The sequence below is a fragment of the Parasteatoda tepidariorum genome, chromosome 4 (genome assembly GCF_982258835.1).
Source record: "Parasteatoda tepidariorum strain Cologne lab strain chromosome 4, Ptep-v5.0, whole genome shotgun sequence".
NCBI lineage: Eukaryota > Metazoa > Arthropoda > Arachnida > Araneae > Theridiidae > Parasteatoda > Parasteatoda tepidariorum.
The window spans coordinates 69,171,382-69,195,182 of NC_141758.1; the positions used below are offsets into that span (position 1 = coordinate 69,171,382).

Here is a 23,801-nt window from a genome sequence, read left to right on the forward strand (position 1 = left end):
TTCGAACGCGGTTCACCTCATTGGAAGGCGAACCCTGAGCCATCGCGGCTCACAATTAAAATATATGTTATTTCAATTATTTTGTTCAGATCAAAATGTGTCAGAAAACAATGTTTTAACTTGAATGGAATCATGGTTTAATTTAATGCCTTTTTAAGGTTGAAATAAATTTACACCGTATTATCGCTCACTGCACTGATAATATAGTTCTACGTTAAAACAGTTTTATGAGAATATCGAGTAGTCTTAATGTTTATGAAGCATTTATTTCTAAAATAAAAAAAAACTTACATAATTCAATTGAAGAAATTTTTAACATTTTACTTCATTAAAATATTAGTCAAATTTTGTATTGTATTTTAATTCTAAAACACAGCCTCTTTCGAAAAATAAATGTTATTTGGGCTATTGCCTATCCTAGGCAGTTAATAAACTATCATTGAATTTTGACTAAATTTCAAAATAGCTAATTATCATATTTCAATTGTTTATTTTTGAATACTTGGAAACAATTTCAGGAAAATATCTCAGAATTTGTTGAAAATTTGTCAAGAGATTCTACAGTCAGAATCGCGAGAAGTGATGGTATACAACTACTGCCTGTTTTGTCATAGCTTATTCTGCTTTCAAGCATGCCAACACAGAATGGTATTCTTCTCAATATGTTTATATAAACATTGGGTCAGATCCGCGACACTGAGCTCATGGAGCATGCTCCAAGCTGTTCTAACGATAAGATAACTGTTCGAAAGCAGACTGAATAGTTTAATCGGTTTTCATCTTAAAAGAAGAGTCTTCTTTTCTTTCCTTTTGTAATAAATAAACGATTTTACGTATGACCTAAATTTTTTGAAAACTACATTTTCATTTCAATACGAAATATTTTCAACCGCAGCACCAGCAATTATTTTTGTCACTTTTTCATCAAAATAAAAATTCATATAAAATATACGTTTAGAAATTGAGAATTTGATTGGCGCATTTTAAGTAGAACTATTTAACCACATTCAGTAGGAATGTTCCTTAAATTGGTAAAAATCATGAATTGTATTTTATTACTTTATAAGATTTTAACTTTTTTGTTGTAGTTTAATTTGTTTGATAGAAATGTGCAAGATATTGATAAAAGAATTATTATTAAATAAGGAATAATGATGTCACGAGAATTATGAATTGAATGAATCGAACAATCTACCATTAAACGATTAACACCCGTAACCGAACGATAAACTTGGGGAAATTTGGAGCGGGCACCAAAAGCTGCATGTTATGTGACTGACCCAGTTTTAAGTTATTTTATTTAAGGCGTTATTAAGAAAACACTGTATCAAAATATCATCTGTTAAAGCAATCTAATCTCAATCGTAAGTCTAATGTCAATCGTAGTCTAATCTCAATCGCAGTCTAATCGCAATCTAATCTCAATCTCCTACCTTATGATAATATAAGTTTAAATTGTTTGCTGACCACAATCAACAGATTTTATCAACCTATTATCTTCAAAAGAGAATTTATCATCAGTCAAATTGTTGACCATTTTCTGACCAGATGGAGTGCTTTCATTTTAACTTGAGCTTATGAGCTAATGTCTATGGACAGTATACATTTTAATGATTTTCTTGCCACTACAAACAGCATATAGTGTCAATATCTTTCTCCAAATTAATTCTAAATATCGCCAATTTTTCTTCCTTTTAGAACTCATTTAGCATTTCGATCATTATCCGAGTAACTTAAGTGCTCAAAATTCAACTTTGGATTCGATTGGTCTTCATTTATAATCCTTAATTAAAATTTTTTTGTTAGGACTCTTAAAATATATTTAAGACTGATCATTATGAAACACATTGTCGACTTACTTCTTAAAGACTTGTTGCTATTTTGGTAAAAATTTGATTTTCAAGGTTAAATTTCTTTTTCAATATAATCTACATTTTTAAGATCAAATATTTCCATATCCAAAGCGAAATCGGTTACAAATATAGGGCAAGAGCACCCTTAATAAGTATTTTTAGAATTCTTATCAAAAATGGAAACAAAAATAAATATCATTGTGTGTTGCAAATTTATATTTAACTGAGAAATTTTTTTTTAGAAATTAACAATCCACAATGCAGGCAAGCGAGTGAACTTAACAACAAAACGTATTTAATTGCGGGAAGAAACAGAGTTAATAGACGATTATTAAAAACAACTTCATTTTTCAGCATCAAATTAAACCTGCTTTGCTGTTTATTACAAGGTTCATTTTTTAAAATTCTTTTTTTAAAAAAATGCCTTTGAAATGTCTCAATAAGACAATCCTAAGTTTTCGCTCTCCGGGGAAGTGAGTGTTGACTTTTAGGTTTGATCTAAAATTGAGTGTTTTTCAAAATATCTCACAAACAGCTCTCTGTATTTAAAGCTGCAAGGGTTGTATATCGGTAAATTTTGCATAAAATGAGAATCCATATAATAAGCTTTGTTTCAAATATGATTTTTTGACCTATAACGAAAAGTGATCTAAATTGTCAACTTTTCAAGCAAATTTAATATTTAACGAAAATTAATTCTGAAATTAAGTAAAAAGCAACTTAGTAACACTATTGTTTACATAACAACTATTTTCTAAATGTTTTGACGACTAGTTTTTTTTCCTGATATTAATTTATACTTTCAGCTTAAAAATACTCAGAGACCTTAGAGTCCGAGGTAAACATAGATCGAAAACTTGATCTAAAAACATGTTTTTGCCGATCAAGATAAATTTCTGCAATTAAAACGATATCATAACAGATTAGACATAAAAGTTGAAAATTAGAATGGGAAAGACTGCAGCATTAGATACTGTAAAAGTTGTCCTATGGCCTGGATAGTCTGGTTGGTAAGGCGTTGGGCTCATGTCCAAGATCCCCACTGGCCGAAAACTTCCCGTGTAGTAAATGGTAACTAGTGAGCGTTAAATCTGTTGGAGTCACAAAGTCCTCCATGTTCTCATAACCAATTAATATCTCTGGAAGGGGGGTAATGAATTGGAGATTGATAGTTCTCTGGTTCAGGTCAAAATTGCGATCTGTGGACGAAATAGGTAATAAATAGGCCCTCCCAATAACCGGCTGTGAAATTAAGTCGCATTTTAGTCATAGATGGCGCCACTGAAGAACAAAAAACGCACCCTCTACCTTAAATTCGCTTGATTTCACCAAGCAGGCTTGCTATTGGCAAGTGACATTAGAAACAACAGCAACAAAAGTTGTCCTAAATTACATTGCTGCCAACCCGGAGGTTTTAGCTCTATCCAATGTTAAAACTAGTAGTGAAATGACATGATTGTAACTAAATATGTTTAAAATTTCATCATCATTTTAAGTATCACTAGATACTTATAAGTTCTTTTACATAGATCATTGAGTTGTTTAAATGTCTTGGTAGATAATGTCAGTTTAATTCAAATGTTAAATCATAAAATTTTCTTCCATTTTAAATATTTGACAAAAAATTCTGATTAAAGCCGAAAAAGTTGGCAGGTCTGTAATTGCTTTATTTAAAATAAAGTTAGTTTTCTCATAAGAGAAAAATAATGCTTAAAAGAGGTGGAAAGTATAATAATTTTTTCTCCAAATTCATTCGCATTCTTCCACATATGAAAAATACATACCAAGGATGGTCTTTATGGAACACCATGTATTCATAAGGGCAATAATATTTAATTATTACGTTGCAATTGTGTTATAAGTATAAATGAATTACTATATTAATAGTTAATGTATTAGCCACACTGTAATTTGTTACTGTTTAACAGAGAAAAAAAGAAACACTAGCGAAATCTGGCAAATCACAGTACAGGAATGAGGAAGCACTAGACAACAAAACAGGTTTGACTGCTGGTGGAAACTTGATAATAAATTAATGAATGAAATGTCTATTACAAAATTGTAATACTTTATTAATAATAATTTTCAATGCATTTCATTAATTACTTATTATTTTTCTTTCATAAAGCAATTTAAAGGCTGTGTTTATTACCAATCAAAAGTACGTGCTAACGATGAAGCTCTTGCACGGGAATTGAACCGCTTACCAAGAAAACTGATTAATTTCGCTTTTGTCACTTTTGAACAAGAATTCTTCGCAAGACAGTAAGATTTTCCTTCTTAAAGAAATTAATAGTATTAAAAAGATTACTTAACACTAGAAAGACTGAAACTTAGTATATATCAGGGCTCGAAAAAGCTCAGAAATTTTACCCGTCCCCGAGGACGGCTTGTCCAACAATGTACCCGTCCTCCTTTAAAACTAACCTGTAGCTTCTAAATAAATAAAAATGTAATTTTCTTTCATTTATTACAAACATTTATATAACTTGCACAATGAATTAGTAGTTACTAGGATTACAAATACTAGATTTACATTATACTATATTAAAATAAATACTAGGTTACTAATAGTAAAGCCTATTATTTCTGTTATGAAATAATTTAAATGACAAAGGTCAAGTTACCTGGAATGTCAATTTATCCGAGGGTACTGCGCTTTTTAAATGAATCAAATATGACGTTTGTCAGTTCCACAATCAAGCCAATGATTTACAGAGGTTTCTGCACAGAAACCTCTAGGTAGATACTCGTAATTGCGTTTAGGTAGATGCTCCATTTAGGTAGATGCTCATAATTGCGTTTAGGTAGATGCTCCATTTAGGTAGATGCTCATAATTGCATTTACCGCTTGTTTAAGACCAGTACGTAATGTAATTTTTTGTAAGTTCATACAGTACTCCCAGACAGAGAAAACATCAATTCCACCATACGCAGTGTGTTGCTGTATTGCTAGATTAGTGGGTCATTTTAGAAGTGAGGCGCTAGACTCTTGTAAGATAACAAAAATTGAAAATATATCACGAACATTAAAGGGAAAATGGCCGTCCGCGCGGACGTCGGATTCGAGAAATTCGTTGTCCGCGGGGAATTTTTGACCGCCGATGACCGGCGGACGGGTGGTTTTTCGAGCCCTGGTATATATACCTATATTGCCCATAGGCAGTCAAAATGACTGGATTGTAAAAGAATAAATAATGTGTAAAGAAATATGTTTAAAATTAATTTTTAATATTTTTTATATCACTTACAGTTACATAACAAGTTATTAGTAAATATTAACAATAAAAAATTATATGTTGTACAAAATTCTACGAAATTGTGTCATTATATACCTCTCTTTATACTTCTATATATCTTCATTATATACTTCTCTAATTGAAATTAAAAGCAGTCAAAATGACTTCCTAAGGAAATCTAGAGTTAATAAGTACTAAATGCATTAGTATTAACCACTTTGCTACTTGCACTTAAATTGATTTAATCAAGTATCTGTTATTTATTTAATATAATTAAATATGTCTATTAATACAAATTACAATATCACATAAGTGTAACATTGTTATGATTGCTTTTTTACAATTTTTTGGTTCTTTCTTTTCTTCAGGATACTGTCTGCGAAAGTCCAATTTTCCTCAATAGCCATCAACACTCGATGGATAATTGATCAAGCACCAGAACCGTCAAATATTGTATGGTGAGTACTTAGTGAAAATAATTTCAAATTTACTTATAGGCTTTTAGATTCAACACAATTTTAAAAATTTTGCAGAACAGATGAAAAAACGTACCATCTAAACGTTTGAACTTATACAATTGTTTTTTGGAAAAACGGTGATTTCATTTTCAAAATAGTTTTCATCAAAAAAAAAAAACATTTCAGTTTTTATGTAAATTATTATTATGTTTTTTTTGCTGCTGCTGTTGTTGTTGTTGTAGTTCATTCACGTCGCACTAGAGCTGCACAATGAGCTATTGGCGACGGTCTGGGAAACAACCTTGAGGAGGATCCGAAGACATATGGCAATTTTGATCCTCTGCAGAGGGGATGGCGCCCCCGCTTCGGTAGCCCGATGTCCTGCACGTGAAGTCGAGCACTTTACTGGTGGAACAGCTTAACGAGGACCAATACCGCACACCCTAGGTCCCTACGCAGACTGATCCAAGTGGTCACCCACCCGCACCCTGACCACAGCCAGTGATGCTTGACTTCGGTGATTTGTTGGGAACCGTGTCTTAACGATCACTGTAGAACTTTTTTTTCTTCTTTTTTTTCCAAAAATGCATAAGTGCTTACGTTACGTTTTTCGTTTTTTTTCTTCTTTTATCATTTTTTCCTTTTATTTATTTATTTTTTGAAAACTATTTAGCAATACCTACTTTGTCTTGTCAAACTGTATCTTAATGTTAGGTCCCTAAGAAAAAGAAATTTCTTGTAATTTTATTTATTTTATATTATAACGTTTTATTTCTACCATTTTATTATTGATAAACTTAACTATTTTCAATAAGATTTTACTTTTTATTTTTATAAAAATACTATTTGTTTTTAAAACTCTTGTAAAAATAAAATTAAGCCAAAAAAGTATACTCATTAGTAATCGCAAATTAAGCAAGGGAAAAACAAAATAGCTGTTGGCAAGACTGATTAGTGCAAATAATATTTTTTTTTTAATAGGATTAGTCCAAATAATAATTTTTTCTCCACAGGGAAAATGTTAAAGATAGAACTTTCACTTGGAATTTACGAACCTCCTTCATTAATATAACAGTTCTATTGATTGCCTTTTTTCTTACTACACCAGCTATCATCATCAGCAGTTTCAAGTTAGATCCTGAGAGAATGACGTCAAAAGTAACTTTTATTTCAAAAAAAAAAAAACTATCTTTGTTGAAAATTGTTACTGTAAGCGATGATAAGTTTTCCAACTTTTCAAAATATGTTGTTTTTTTTTATAATGAGTAATATGAAAAGCATATTTATTTATAAGCATGTTTTTTCATAATATGTTTTTTTTTCTTAATAACTGCATAAGAATTGAGTATAGAATTCCAATGTGGGAACAATTATCTCCCCTGTTGTGTGGATCAAGAGATTGCTAAGATACCAAAAATAAAATTTCAAAAGTTCGGGAAAATCCTTCCTATTTATGGCTTTTTTTTGTTGCAAAATTTAAAAGTAGGAAAGCTAAAAGACATAATAGTAGAATAATACTCTAATTTTAAATAAATAAGGTCAGCACATCAACTTAACAACATGATCTTTCTAAGCGTTTTTCTCGAAAGCACGGTTTTTTAGAGAAGTAAATACATATTTTTAAAAAAATAATAAGTCTTAATAAAAATGTCCAAGTAGTTTTTAAGGTTAAAAAACAAAAATTTATTTTCACATATTATGCTGTTTTCTTTTCTTGACTTTTTTTTCAGAATGTTTTCCTGGCAAGATTTTTTCTGACCGTTGTGGTATGGATTCTGTCTTTGTCTATTCCAGCACTTGTTGCATATTCTTCGCACTATTTGGAGTTCGAAACAAAGTAAGTCGTTTTCAAATCTCGGATGTTTGTAAACCTTCTTTTGCGCTTTTCATTGTAAATTTTTCTTTATTCATGAATTTCCTTTTGCATTGTTATAAATTTAAGATTTATTTTTGCATTGTTATATTTGTGAGTTTCCTTTTGCATTATTACATATTTGTGAAAATTTTTGGCATTGTTATGTATGTAAATTTGCTTCTACATTTTTATTAAAGTATTTACTTTTGCACTGTTAGTTTAAGTATTTACTTTTACATTGTTAATTAAAGTATTTACTTTTACATTATTAATTTAAATATTTACTTTTACAATGTTAATTGAAGCATTTACTTTCACATTGTTAATTAAAGTATTTACTTTTTCATTGTTAGTTTGTAAATTTACTTTTATATTGTTAGTCTTCTTTAAATTTGCTTTTATATTGTTAATGTGTTATTCACTTTTGCTTTGATAAATCATAAATTTACTTTTACATTGATAATTTGCGAATTTACTTTCATATTATTACTTTTACATTGTTAATTAGACCGGGATAGCCTGGATGGTAGGGCATTGGGCAAATATCCAAGAGGTCGTGAGTTCGATCATCGTCGGCCGGGGACTTCCCGTGTGCAAAATAGTGACTGGTGCACGCTAAATCTGTTGGTGTCACAAAGCCCCCCAATTTCCCATAACAAATAAATACCTCTGGCACTGGATCGGAGATTGATCTTGCTCTGGTTCAGTTCAAAATTACGATCTGATGATAGATGGAAGGTGTGTGAATGTGTCTTCCCTGTAATATGAGCTATAACGTGTATGTGTGCGGCAGAAGTTGAATTCTTGGCCGTAGATGGCGCCACTGGAAAACAAGAAGCGCACCTCTCTGCCTTAAAATTGGCTTGTCAGTATAAGCAAGTGGCATAAGACAACAACACTGTTTATTTGAGAATTTACGTTTATATAGTTACTTTTAAACTGCTAATTAGTAAATTTACTTATACATTATCAATTTTTGAATTTACCTTAATATTGTTAATTTTAGATCATCCATGTACATGTCTTTAATGAGAAAAACAGTGATATTTTTGATATTAACAGTCGTAATTTGTCCGTCTCTAGGGCTGACTAGGTAAGTCTTTCATTGCATTATCTAGGTAAGTATTCTAACAGAACGTTGCGCTATCACCATCCTTAGTGCGTGTATTTAGAGACACAGTTAAACAAAATTAAGTAAAAAATATACGCATTAAGAGTCATAAATGGAAATTTAAGTGAGAGAAAAAACGGATATATATATATATATATATATATATATATCAAAATGAAGATAAAACAAAGAAAAATTATAGACATATGAAAAAAGGGGGGGAATAATAAGTAAAAAGTAACAAACAACAGTTTAAAAAAAAAGAAAAAAAAGGATGAAGTTTTATTTAAAAAAACCGGAAAAAAAAGATATAATCTTTTCATCAGCCCACATGATTATATCCGCTAAACAGTATATATATATGCAAATGATAAGTTTAATTAGTTTATAAGCATAATAAAGTAACGTCATATTTTGCAATACTTGTAATTTTTATTGTCACTTTATCATTTTTTAATTTAACTGAAAATATTTCGCTCAAAATTGATTTTTTTTTTTGTGTAATGATTTTTAGTCTGATTAAATTTCTTCATAGATTTTTTCTTTCATAGCTTAAAAACATTACATACTAAGTTTGAAACATCATACTAAATTATATAAAAGTTTGTATACTTTATAATTTGAATATTTGTCGATTATTATTAAATTCAGTATAAAAAATGAATTATAATTGTGGGTGAAAATACTATTCCTTGCTTAGCCTTGTCTTCGGATAAATGATTTTCGTAAAAAAGCGCAGAAGGTTTTTGATTCTCACTAATAGTTTAAAAATATGGAGAAATCATAAAAAAAAAATTGATTGTTTGAAGGTCAATAACACAAGTATGTCAATATGTCAAGTATGTCAATAGGCATAGTTATTGAAAGAAATTACGTTTTTGCTTTTAAATTACGCTTGTGCGGCTTTGTAACTTAATATCCAAACATTTGATCAAATTTTTTTTTGAGTGTTCTTTTTTTATTTTGTGCATTGTACAGATAATAACAACATTTTAAATTCAATTTGTACGTAAATTTTATTCTCAGAATTAACGCTGACTCGAAATCAATAACCAAATTATAATGAAACCACATTATTTCTGGCTTAATTTTATTAACAGATACAGTAAGCAACAAGGCTACTTGTCTAAACAACATTTTAAATAAAGCAACACTCTACTTAATGCATTACGTCAAGTCTGTTTTAATACATATGTGTAAGATCCTGCAAAAACTAGCCAAAAATCATTAAAAAATTAATGTTATTTTTCTTTATTTCAGTTTAAACGCCCTTATTCATTTTACCATATCGAATTATAAAGAATTTGATAAATGGAAGTAAGTTAGTTCAATAGCTGTTCCAATTAAGTGTTAAAAAATTGTTACAACTGTAAGGGGCGTTATAACTTACCACAACAAACCTCGCCTCGCAAAATAAGCTGTAGTAAGCAGCTGTATACTTTCTAAAAGGAAGTAGAACAGGTCAAGAGCTAAAAATTTTGACACTTATATTGAAAACATCATCCATAACACAACAGTACAGACGAAATTAATAATAGAGATTAGTTGTAGGCAGATAGGTTACTGTTAGTTATAGTTTACCTAAAGAAGAGAAAAGAGGTACCACTCCACCTTTAAAAACGTATATGGAATTTAAAACGAGCTCGCTTTCTCCTGATTCTGCTGATATCTAGTTACAATGATGAAAATAAAAGTTTTTCATTATTTCTTTCAAGAATAAAATGTAAAAAAACTCGTTTTTACGCTGTTCTCAAGTCATTAAAAGTTTTTATCTTTTTCTTGGATTAATGAAGGAAAGGGAGATCACTTTATTAAAAAAGAATTTTTTTTAGTGTTGTAAATCAATAGTAAATCGATGTAGTAAATCAATTTCAATGAGTTTAAAAACTTTATAGAACTTACTTTATGTAATTACTTTACTTTACAATCTTACTTTATGGAAGAAGTATATTAACTGATTCCGACATCTAGTGATGCTTAAAGAAAGTAAATGTCCACCATTTTTACAAAAATAGAACCTATTTTATATTTTTAGAAAATTCACACTTTTGAAAATATATATCTGAGAGTATTCAGCTCAAATATTATTAACTTATATTTCAAATGAAGAAATTAAGCAGCACGAGTCCTTCATTGATGTGATAAAAATAGGAAAATCTCGCAATAATTGTCGTAGTAGAAGGTGAAAAGGTACAAGTGTGCAGGAATGGCGGATAGCTTTTTTATTTTTAGCTATTTTGGCTAGAATGATTTACCTTCTATTAAATGTCTCTGAGTTTATCAAAAAAATTTTTTTCCAGTTTTTCTTTCTCGAAGAACAGTTCGAGAATGTAGTTCTACTATGAATTAGATTCTACATTTTCTAGAACTGGTTTGCTGAACACTAAATGAAATTGAAGGTTATACGAAAGTTAAAACAAATATATAACTACACATTTAGAAATGAAATTTTTTTGTAGATATTAATTTAATTTCATACGACAAACAGGTGCATATTCCTCCCAGACAATGGAGCTTTCTTTTCTGATTATGTTATGACTTCAGCATTTATTGGAACAACCATTCAACTACTACGCATATCTGATTTACTTTATTGCTTATTGAGTGCTCTCATGGCCAATTCAGAGGCCGAAAAAATAGCTATTCGAAAGGTACTCCTATTTTTACTATATTCCTAGTTTTATAACAGACGCATGTGAAGTGGAAACGTGTCAAGGTAGCATGTTTTCATACTCGTTTTTCCAGGATTAAAAACATATGTTGCAGTCGACTGTAAAAATTAAACTTTAATTTGATTTTTCCAATGTTTCAAATAAAATGATTTTGAAACGAAATTTTTTATCAAAGCAAAAAGGAATTCTGAATTCAGGAGCTAACAAACCGCAAAACTTCATAACCGAATTGAATTACTTGATTTTATCAACAGATACCAACATATGAACAAAACTGATTTAAAGCAATTAAGTGAACTAATTCTTATTATTTGAATCATTTTGATAATTCACCTTTTACAAATAAGAGTTGTGTATTACAGTTGGGGTCACATCCCTAAAACTAGTTATTAATTTGCTTCATTTTTTCGACACTTATTTGAATCCGTTGAGTAAAATCTTCAGTTTATTCAGATTCAAATAAAAATTTGAATCACTGATTCAAATATATAGTCTGCGACAAAAAGGCACCCAAAAAGACTTCCAGTTTTTCTCTAAACCTATAAAAAAAATATAAAGTTCTAATTTTACCAAAATTATTATTTTCCTGTTCTGTCCTATTTAGTTGATTTGTCATTATATCAAGTATTCAGTGCTGGCAGAAAGATTACATGAAGTTTTATATGTCTTTAAATTAAAACTGCTATACTGACTAATATAATTAAAAATATAAATATAAATTTAAATAAACGAGAAAAAAATATTGAGCCGTTAAGTTATTTACTTTATGTAATATTTTTATCTCTATTTTCACACTTTCTGAAGAACAATGAAACATAAATGAAAGAAATACATTCAAGAGTAACTTAATTGCTTCTGGCTTTACAACGATACAATAATAACGAATTAACTTGTGCTGTTACAGAGTAAATTTTAATACTTAATTTAACTGATCATATATGTATAGGACTGTAACAGTAAAGTTTAGTTGAATTTTAATCAAACTAAGCTTCAAATTATTGAACTGTGCAAAAGTTCAATAATTTGAAGCTTAAATGAAGTATCATTTCTTTGTAATTTGTGTTCTAGAAACTTCACTATTGAAAGGTAAATATTTTTTTTTATTTAGATGATTCCTCTGATGTAAAAAAATAATGACATTGATTTTATAATAAGTAATTTTTATTTTTTATTTTTTTATTTTTAAAGCAGAGGTTTAGTTGAGAATTACGAACTGAACGATTGAAGACGGAAAAAAATTATAAAGGCCACTTTTTCGAGATTTTTTCGAGATCACACTTTAGTAGGAAATTAGAGAGTGAATCTTTAAAAACCTTGGAATAAAAAATCGCTTCTGCGGTTAGTGAGCGATAATGTTCAGAAGGTGATTATCACCCACAACACAGTTTATATTCGTTCCTTTGGACTACTAAAGTGATCTGTGCGAAGGTTTCCTCTCCTCTAGGTGGTGTTGATTTATTACGTTAAGTGCAAAAGAAAAAATAATAATAATAATATTAATAAATAAATAAATAAATGAATAAAAGACATGCAAAGTGATTTCTCGTAAAAATTTCAGAAAATTTACGATGCGATGACGATTTTCTGAATAGCAATATTCTTCCTACATTTTCTGAACAATCTATTTTCGATATCGTTTTTATTTTAGAATTTGCAATAAATTTTTATCGGCATATTATTAGATAACTTTAGATAGGTGGGTTTTTTTAACAGCCTGATTTCTCTGAAAGGTTCCATAATTGTTCATGAATATTTATTTGTGTTATTAAAAAAATATCTCTTTCCATGTTTTTTTCAGAAAATTTACGATGCATCAAAAAGCATTTTGAATTTTCTGAATAGCAATATTCTTCCTACATTTTCTCAACAATCTATTTTCGATATCGTTTATATTTTAGAATTTGCAATAAATTTTTATCGGCATATTATTAGATAGCTTTGGATAGGTGGTTTTTTTAAAAGGCTGATTTTTTTGTTCTGCGTTCTATAATTGTTCATGAATATTTACTTGTGTTATTAAGAAAATATCTCTTTCCATGCTTTTTTCAGAAAATTTACGATGCGTCAAAAAGCATTTTGAATTTTCTGAATAGTAATATTCTTCCTGCATTTTCTCAACAATCTATTTTCTTTATCGTTTTTATTTTAGAATTTGTAATAAATTTTTATCGGCATACTATTAGATAGCTTTAGGTAGGTGTTTTTCTTTAACAGACTGATTTCTTTGAAAGGTTCCATAATTGTTTATGAATATTTATTTGTGTTATTAAAAAAATATTGCTTTCCATTTTTTTTTTCAGAATTATTCTCCGTGGGAATTCAGTTTTGGTGTTCAGTATTCTTATGCATTGATGATATTTAGTCTTACAGTGTTTTTTAGCATTTTTTGTCCAATTATCTCCGTATTTGGTAACTACATCCGTACTTTTAATTCCAGTATTTATTTATGCTTTTTTATTCTATTTTTCTATACAAATTTAGGCTCACTCTGTTTTTAAGGAAAACTTAAGACACGCGGAAAAGAATATGTTAAAAAAAATTTTTTAGCATAAATAAATTACAATCAAAAACGTTTCTACTTTTTAACAATATTTATGACAGCTTTTACAGAAAAGTCTGTAAAAAGTGTTTTCATGGCATAATTTCTCCAACTTTATCATATATCAATTTAATTAAATTTTGTATTCCACAGTCTGATTATGTAATAGCAATTAAGTAACAAATATCTAGTAAATTTTGTTGAAAGTTTTTGCAAAACATGATTCTGAATTGTTGAACACTATTATTGCACTCGATTAAGGAAACTATGATTCTATTTAATGAAAATATAGTTGAATATAACACTTTATAAAGGTTACAGCAAATTTTCTCAGGATTGATTCAAAGTACCAATATTCAACCTTAAATTAATTTTTTTTGTGGCTTAATAAGATCAGTTCTATCCTTTTTTTTCCTGCTAAAATTTATTTTTTAAAGATCTTTGCTCTCACCGCATTTTTTCTTCGTTCTTTTATCCCGGTTTTTTACTTATAAAGAATAGTAACATAAATTAAGAAAAAGTCATATTTCCGTATTTCCGAAAATAAATTTCAATAGTTGTATTGTAATACGTAAAATAAATAAGGCCCAATCACGCAATAAAACAGATACCATTTTTTTAGCAACAGGAATGGGAGCTTTACGCGGTTTGATTATAAACAATTCAAACTAAAAGCAGCGATACCACCGAACTTAATATACAATTTTTAAGTCCATGCTAAGATTGAAGCCATAAGATTCTACATATGAGATTTGCCTAACTTATTTAGGTGATAATAAAAAAAAAAAAATCAAATATAGTAAATAATTACCAGATCTATTACAGCAGCGGTGGAATTAAAATAATCAAAACCAGTTAGTTTGTTAAATATGCTATGTACACCATTTATTTTATTTATGCATAGTTTCACGCGTTAATCGTTTCATTGTTAATGCATTAATAATTACTAAGACAACAATGTAAGTAAAATATAATATGTTTCTAACTTTTGATTTCTATGTTTTTCAGGCCTGATATATTTTATTTTACAAAATTTAGTTAATCGGTACAATATATACTTTGCTATGGCTCCGTCCCAAATCGGTCACAATATTCATATTCTAGCGATAAAGTTTATGATGTTTGCCATGTTGCTAAAATCTACTGGGTTTTTCTGCATTCTTTACTTAAGATCAGGTGAGAGTGTTTTCAAATTTATTTTTTGGCACATCGTGCCAAATTTATTTTCTTGGAATATTATAAAAATTAAATTTTCAAATTTAAAATAATTAATAAATACTGGGCATTCCGGAGTAATTGTGTTTCGCCAGGGCGTACGCGCGTAATGTTAAAAAGGAGAATTCATTTGCTCGGAGGTAAGCAAAAGGTTTTGAAGAAACAAGGTTTTAGAAGAGAGAAGGCTTTCGCAAAGATTACCATCTACAAGAAATCCGATCTTTAGTAGTTCGAACGTTGTAACTTTTTCCTCATTTTTTCCACACTGCGTAGTTTAGTAATCCGAACATTGTGACATCTTTCTTATTTATCTCCCACTGCGCTGTTTATGTTCGTCCGTTCGCAATTACAAAAGTGTTTCACACGAAGACTTTCTCTCTTTTAGTAGGTGTTGGGTAAGGGCCTGGTTTCTTAAGACAAGCTCTTTCTCTGGGCGTCAGCGAGAAGTTGACGTACCGCTTACGCTAACAAAATACTGCTTTCTTAGCTCAGCGGAAGAAGTCGGTCCAACGCAGACATTATCTCGCCTTGCGCATGCGTTAATAACGTAAACAAATTCTTATTTTGAATTTGTATTGATTTTGTTATGGTCGATCAGTGCTTTAGAGAACAAATAATGACTTTGTCCAGGAAAAAACTCATTATAGCTTAGCTAAATTAAGAAGAAGAGGAAGAAGAAGCTATATTTAATGTTAAAATCCAAATCTTGGCTGATTTCAATGCTCTGTTGGATGTTGTCCGCCATTGCTTCTGTCGCTAACGTTACGTGCCATGCGGACGTCAGTCGTTGTTCAAGCTGAGCGTTCGATGACGTATGCTGTCTCACTCACAAATTGACGCTAAATTCAAGCTGACGTTTTGTAACTCCGACCTGTCCTAAGAAACCAGGCCTTTAAGACAGATATGTAACGAAAGCGAGGTATAAAGGATATCATTTGGTTCCGATGCATGGCATCACTACAGTAGTGTTGCCACTATTGAGGTACCAACTTTTGTATTAGAACTAAATAGAGTGGTGGTCGAATGAAATTAGTGTGACTTATAAAAGTAACGTAAACTTTTGTATTACTAGTTTCTGACATTCATGAGTACCTTAGGGTATAATCATAAATTTTAGTCTCAGTAATTTCTTAATCTGGAAGATGATATCGAAGTGGAGGGAACAACGCAAGCATTAGTATCTAGACAAATAAGATATTGCTTTCGACGTATTTTTTATACTAAATCAAAAGCGGGGCTAATAGTTTATAAGTAGGAAACATTGCATCACTTGTCTAGATAGCAATCTCAGACGTCTGAATAGATATAAGTAAAGAACGGTACATTTTACTCATAAAAGTCTCATAACTTTAAAATTTGCTCCATCAACTTGGAGCTACTCTAATTAGATTTAGCGTAAAAATATATAGGTAGCAATACCTCATTTAACCAGATTGTGAGACGCGTAAGTCTGAAATTATACTTTTTATGCATAAAACCCTAATAACTTCCAATCTATTAAGCCTATAACTTCTAGTACTATCCACTTGATGTCTTATTCGAGTAAGAGTTGAGAAATATATTGATCGCAATTTTTACGTTTCCCCTTCCCTAATTCCTTCTGATTTCGAAATTCTCTAAGGCTCTTAGAATTACATTTATCAGTATTCTGTCGTGGAATTGAAAAAACAACGTCTGAAGTAGTTTCTTAACAGCTTGGCAGTGTACCCTAAATTATCTTCAAACCAAATTTAGTGCTTTTATCACCAAATTAGTTACAAATTTCGCCATTAGGTGCTGCTGACTTAGAACTACATTGCAATACTTTCTGTTGCTTCGACCATTACAATTGAAATATTTTTCCTGGCGTCTATTTATTTTTCTTCTTCTTAAGAATGTGTAAGTTTTTGGCGTAAATAGTAGTTATTTTGAAAACATAATTTTATAGTTGTTTCTAATCAGCAATTCCATCTATGGATAAACTTCGGTAGTAATTTTGAAATTTGGTAACCCTAAATACAGTCACTCGAAAAAATTCGAGTGACTGTAACCTAGTTTCCTGAACAGATGACAAACTGAACATTCCTATCTCCAACGTTTTCCCGGTAATTATTTTTCAAATGATCGGTCATTTTTGGAAAAGTCGGTAAACTTTTGCAGCTTTTGACCAAATAAATATTTTTTTCCCTTTTATAACAAGAAATATCAATATGATCATTCGTAGGCTGGGAAAATACAACATTTGCTGCAAGTATTGTGATGTGGATAAACATGCTAATTACCTTGACTTCTATCAATCCATGCCGTTGGAAGTTTTTACCACCTTGTAACCTCATACCTATAAAAAAGGTAAGCACAATCAATATGAAATCTGCATTTTTCAATATTCAAAAAACAGCATTTAATCAATAAAAACTATACTCACTTTTATCATCTCGGAACGTTATACGTGTATGGAAGTTAAGTTCAATTATAATGCGATTACTTTTTCTTCCTTCATTCTTATCCTACTAATCTGAATCAGATTATATTCCCCTAGTTTGGTCACATTCATTAAAGCCCCGGATAAATAAAGTAGTGATAAATAAAGTATCTTGGTGACTGCAACTCTCTTGTGACCACAATTCTCAATGTGCTCGCAATATTGCTCAAGATGCTCAATATTTTCATATTCTTGAAGATAACTTAATTATTTACTATTTATTTTTTAAATTCTTTTTTTTTCTCTCAGAAATTATGTTTTATTCTATTCAATGAAAATAATACCTTATCTATAAGTTAAAACTTTCTAATTTTGTCTCTCATAATTTGCTATAACTTTTTTTTTCAAAACTCCTTGAATCTTTTTATGAGGTTCAAAGGGTTGTATAATTTGAGATTTATATCATTACGGACATTATTATCAGTTTTCAAAGAAAATTTTTTTTCGCCAATAGTTCAAATCTTTTTCTTCTTAATTAGTACCAATTGTTATTTGGTCTTTTATAATAAACATTTTCTAAAATTTTAAGCACAATTATTTAAATTTAAAATGAAATCTTAATTTTCATTTTTTTCAAAACAAAATAATCTTGTTTTTTAATTGTACTATCTAATCATCATCTTATCGGTATTACAAAAATAAGTGTTAAAATTATTTAATTTATATAGATTCACTATGATTGAGATATATTATTGGAGTATTTATAATATTATGTGGTAATTATTTTATTTTAATAAATAACTCTCAATATTTCAAGCAAAATAATAATTTCATCAATTGGATAAAATAAAACAATCAACCTGTGAGGTATGTAAACTGAAAAAATAAATATATATATTATACTGAATTAGTACAAAGGTATTTAATTGTATTCAATTTATTTCTTTAATAATTTTATATTTTAATAACAAGTAATAATGTTAATAACATTTCTTTAAATTGGAAAATTTTTACCATAGCTGTAAGTTTATTGAAATAGACGCATTATTCTTTTATAAAATTAAACAGCAATTAAAATTTTTAATATAAACATTTCTGGAAGCGTTTCTTTAAAATTAAAATGGCGAAATTCCACAGAAGCAAGCAAAACATGAGCAATTTGTAATATAATGGGACAATTATTTTGTTTAGCATTTTTTTAAATATAAAATTTAATCATACTTAGAATCGCTTGGAGTCCATTTATCTCTGCCAATTCTGTGCAGCCATACTTTCCGTCGTTCTTTATTATGATCACCAACAGGTTAGCGACCTAACTTAAAACCTTGTTTTGACTTATTAGAACACCCAAATGTCTTTAATGTATTAAAAGCATGAAACAATGAAAGATTAAAAAAAAAGCTGAAATAAAAAATAAAAGATCCGTCGCAATCATACTTCGCCGTTCTAGCCAGTCAACAAAATGTCTGTAGCTTACCCATGTGATCAGCGGCAGCCAATTAAAATCAAAAGCGACACAAAGGTCTCTAGGAAAAGAGTGGTGCTACTTTATCTAATAATCCAGGGCTTTAGCCTTCATCATCCTTTGGATGATGTCGGGTTATTTAAATAGATCGTCTTGCTGCAAGGAAACACAACTGATTAGATGGTATGGAGTGGTTTTGCTACATATTGCACTTTGTGTAAACCTCGAACATTCCTAAAACTATATAAAAATCTAAAGCAGACTTTGTCAATATTCAGAGGTCAACATTTTATGAACCGAAAACTATAACTATGTTTTACCACCTTGGGGCCTCGTATACTTTAATTACTTCATTCATCAAAATTCATCGATTAATTCAAATCAAGTGGAAAGAATAAGGATTGTCTGTTAGTATTAACCCTTTCGCTTACGGCAGTCCGACGCAGACTCCGCTGAAATGACGTCACTGATCAGTGAACCGTGCCGCAAAGTGTAAACATTGCATGTTAAGCTAGTGTTCGGATTTTTTTATTTATAACAATATATTTGGAGATTGTTATGTTACAATCTCTATGAAACTTAAGAAGAAAAAAAAAAATTTCCGAAACTCGATAATAACTGTTTTTTCAAATTTTTGTGATACTCAAAGGAAAATTTCTTGTTATATTTTTTTATGTACCAAACAAATACTTCACTCCTAAATAAAACACACAAAAGAAACTTGTTTCAATTTACAAAACACATTAAATGTATTTAAAATATATATTTAGTGGTATTTATTCACTGTATGTCAATGAAATATTAACCAGAGACAGATTGACAAAATGAAGCAGATTTTGCTGGGTATCTAACGATATCACGCTGATGTCGGCTAAACACGGAGCTCATGATGAAAGGATTAGAAATATTTTGAACAGCCGATGGTAGAAATCCGACTTAGATCCAAAGTTTGCCTTTCAATTAGCTGAGCATAATGAAATGGCTTTCAAGCCTAGGACGACCCTCTCGGCGTGTATCCCCGATTCCACTCAGTGAAAACTCACCCCCTCCTAATTTTAGGCTGCAAGGCCTAGGAGGATTCAAATATTTGTCGAGGAAGAATCGTTTAAATCCTGTAATAAAGCTTTTATTTGAACAAGAATTTTAGTTACTCTGTTACTCTCCTAGTTATTCTATTTAGTTACTTAAATACCATTTTAATAAAAATAATTTATTTAAAAGAAATTTAATTCTTCTTTTTTTTTTTTTTTTTTTTTTTTTTTTTTTTTTTTTTTTTTTTAATAATAATACTTTTTTCCTTTCAGCTCTTCAAACATTACAGAAAACCAGATGCCACTCGATTGGAAGAACTTGATGTAAGTGTTTCAAATTTTTTGATTGAAGCTGGAATTAAATTCATTAGGAAGTTCAATTTTTACTTTTTATAAGACAGTGTGAAGTACAATCTATTTCAACTTCATTGATATTTAAATGTTGATGGAAAGCTATTTTCAAATCTACGGTGAGCGCGGCCAAATTAAAAGGTGAACTTAACTTCAGAAATTATTAAAAAAAAGTACCAATGAAGAGCAACATAAAAGTACCAATAAGTTGGGAAAAAAATTACAAATAAGAATAATAAATTAAAATTTGAAAATTTAATAACGATAAGATGAAATCTCATTATCAGCTCACACGATTATATCCGCAAAAATAGTGCTTTATAATATTGCATAAAGCCTATGCACAATAAATCATTATATGCAATGTGTAAGGAGCACCGAAGAAAAAAGTACAACCAATTCGTAAACAAAATTTTATCAAGTAAGAATATCACAAAAGTGTAAAAAATTCAAAATCAAAAACAAATGGGATTATATAAAGCAAGAAGGAAGGAAGTATGTAAGTTGCAAAAATGATTTTAAAATATTTCAGTGACTAAGTTGCCAAATTACAAAATATGAAATTAAAGCGTAAATAGAGAATAGTGAGATATCTTCAAGACGCCTTCATACTGAAGTTGCATTTGATTTGCTGTGACCATGGATTGCCCCAAAAAAGGAATTTGCGAAAAGTAATAATATATTATACTGGATAATTTTAAGTTTATAATTAATAAACGGATGAATTTAAACTGTAACAATGTGATTCGAGGATTTTTATAGAAATTAAAAAAAATTATTGAAAAATTTTTATTATTTAATTGAATCTAGAAAGAGGTTGTCGATTTAGCCAAGCATTCGAACGAATTGGATTTATACTTGGCAAAAATATTAACCTCTATAACTAAGCGATTTTTTAGGTAATATTCTTAAACTAATTTAAATACACAGTTAACTCAATAATTTTGTATAGAGTTTAATTACATATGTTGGATATTAATTGTTTTAAATCAAATTTGGAAAAAGTATGTCAATTTTTTTGGAATAAATAAATACCACTGCAAATTCTTTAGAATTCTATCAATTTGATTAAAACTAGCATTTAAGTAAATTTTTTTAGAAAAATTTGAAATCCTTAAAATTTGCTTATTTACATTAAACATAAAATCATTCCTTTCATCGCTTATGTCAGATATTTTCGTCTTTTTTAATACTTAAATTCAAAAAATTAAAATTAATATTATCGTCATGATTATGAAGTAATCTTAATTTCTCGGGGTAAATAGTAGTATTTCACAAAATTATATAATTTTGAAAAATAAAAACAATTAATTGATCAATATCTTTAAAAAAAAATTTGATATTTAGTGTAAAACTTCTTCCATAAGATATAAAAAAAAAATTTGCTAGAAGTGATGAAAAATTAGATCCTTGTAGTATTCTATCAATTTGGAAAAAAAAAAAAAACGTTTTCCATAATAAAGATAATAGAGGACCAGGGGGAAATAATGATTGATCTTTAACTGCTGCATTTTGAAGATTATTAAATTTTGGCAAATCAATAACGTGAAAAATTGGTTCTTCCGGAGAATTATTACACATTGAAGATTGTTATTTGTTCCACCCTCGAGGTTTTCAATTATTAAAAAGACACATACAAATTAGAATTACCAACTAATCAAACTCGCAATTTAAGATACTTTTATAATCATTGTACTTACCCAAAAGAACAACTTTTAGTTTAGAAAGTGGAAGGCTATTAAAGAGGTCTTGGAAATCAAAATAAACGTATATATTAAAATTTATAAGGTTTGCAAAACATTTTTAAGATCAGAACTAAATTAAATTATAGGAAATAATTATCTAAAAAGTTTTGTTAAATGAATATATCTTTGCGAAGAGTTCCATTTGCTTGAAGTTTCAGATACGTGACAAAAAAAAATAATAATATAAAAAGTGAAATTAAAATTAAGGGACCCAAACATTCAACTGTCTTTCTGCTGAAGCTATTGGAACCATATATATTCCTGATTGCGACTGCTATTTTGTGGGTCAAGATTACAAATTTATAAAAAAAAATAATAAAAAAAAAACGTTAAGTATATTAAGATGAGCCGTGGTGGCTCAAGGGATAGAGCAATCGCCTCCCAATGAGGTGACAAGGGTTCGAATCCCCGTGGTGAATGACCGATATGAATCCAGTACCCGGCTCGCACTTATCACAGTGCTGCCGTAAAAAATCCTCAGTGGTAGACGGATCATGAGTTAGAGTTCCATTGCCGTCAGGGTAACCGTGGGAGCTTTTCGGGGTTTTCCCCACCATGTAACGTAAATGTAGGCTATTTCCACCAAAAAGTCCTCTACGAAAGGAAATTTCTCTCATTACTTGATCCAGGAGTTTCCTTGTCTTCTGTATTGGGTTGAAATTTACAGAGCAACAGAGTTGAACATTAGTAATCGCAAACTGAAATTTGGGTTGACTGTTCAAAGACGATTATAAAATAAATAAAAAGTATATAAAGAGAAATTTTGTTTTTGTATTTGATTTTGTACCTAAAATTATCATTTGTGCTAATTAATTAGCATATTTCAGGTCAATCCCCAGAATCATTAAGATAGTATCTTTGAAAGTGAAAATCCGATCATTAGATCAAAAGTTACTAAGGTGTTTTGTTTCTTATTTTGCACATTTTGCAAATTCTCCAAATAAGATGTTTATTCTTGCATGTTTGTTACTTTCAGGTATTTCAGCCTAAGACTTTGGTAAATTATATGCCTATTATTTCACATTTGGACAAATACAATAATCCTATTCAGTTTGAATATCCTGAAGATTCGGTGGACATTTGAACAGCAGAACTACAAGCAAATGATTAATAATATATTTTTCAACTTGATAGTTTTTTTATAATATTTCATTTTAGTAGTTGTACGATTCTTACAGAAACGCCCTTCTTTTATTTACATGTTAAATTTTGTGCACGACTATTGTTTTTTTCTCTCGTTATTTTATTAAATGTGAAATAAAAGGAAGAATAAAATGTGTTTATTTTCACTTGTTCAAATGAGAGGCCTATATTGAGCACACAAGTCAGCAAATGTATGTAATTTCAATAAAATAAATAAATCAAATGAGAGTGACCAGGACTTTTCATGCACTCTAAAAATACACAAACATGTTTGAATTAGTTGCTTATTAAAATTTCACTTTTAATTCGAAATTTTGTTTCTTAAATTATTATTGCTCCGTGTTTTGTTTTTTGAATCTTTTTACTGCATGATTCATATTATGACTACTCTAGTTTATTGACTAAATCAAGAACATTTTGGTATTGAATCCTGATTACGGTAAAATTATTGTCTTGGCATCAAAAAGTCATTGTTCGATATTTGTATTTGTATTATAAATTAGAAAATATAGTAATTTATCAGAAGATGTTAATTCATTCTTTCAGCTTGCTTCTTTCTGTTTTTGGTTAAATCTTTTTCTGCAGTTTTATTTATTTTCAACTTGTTTTTCTAGTTAAATCAATATTTTGCTATCTACCATTTTCATCCGCCATAAGTATTGGAATTAATCATTTCTAAAATTTAGAGACCGTTACCGATACAATTCCATTAATTAAAAAAAA

The 23,801-nt window shown here is 29.3% G+C and overlaps 1 protein-coding gene across 1 annotated transcript; it reads left to right on the forward strand.

The window, feature by feature from the left end:
* Positions 1–524: 524 nt before the first annotated feature.
* Positions 525–23,308, forward strand: LOC107456930 (osmosensitive cation channel TMEM63C). The gene is made up of 13 exons (XM_016074925.4): positions 525–648; positions 3,982–4,118; positions 5,461–5,550; positions 6,564–6,708; positions 7,281–7,387; positions 8,412–8,498; positions 9,777–9,833; positions 11,005–11,167; positions 13,489–13,597; positions 14,736–14,903; positions 17,146–17,270; positions 20,113–20,163; positions 22,912–23,308. Exons 1-13 carry the CDS (start codon positions 583–585, stop codon positions 23,017–23,019), a joined length of 1,413 nt encoding a protein of 470 aa, XP_015930411.4. The 5' UTR covers positions 525–582; the 3' UTR covers positions 23,020–23,308.
* The last annotated feature ends 493 nt before the right edge of the window (positions 23,309–23,801 follow it).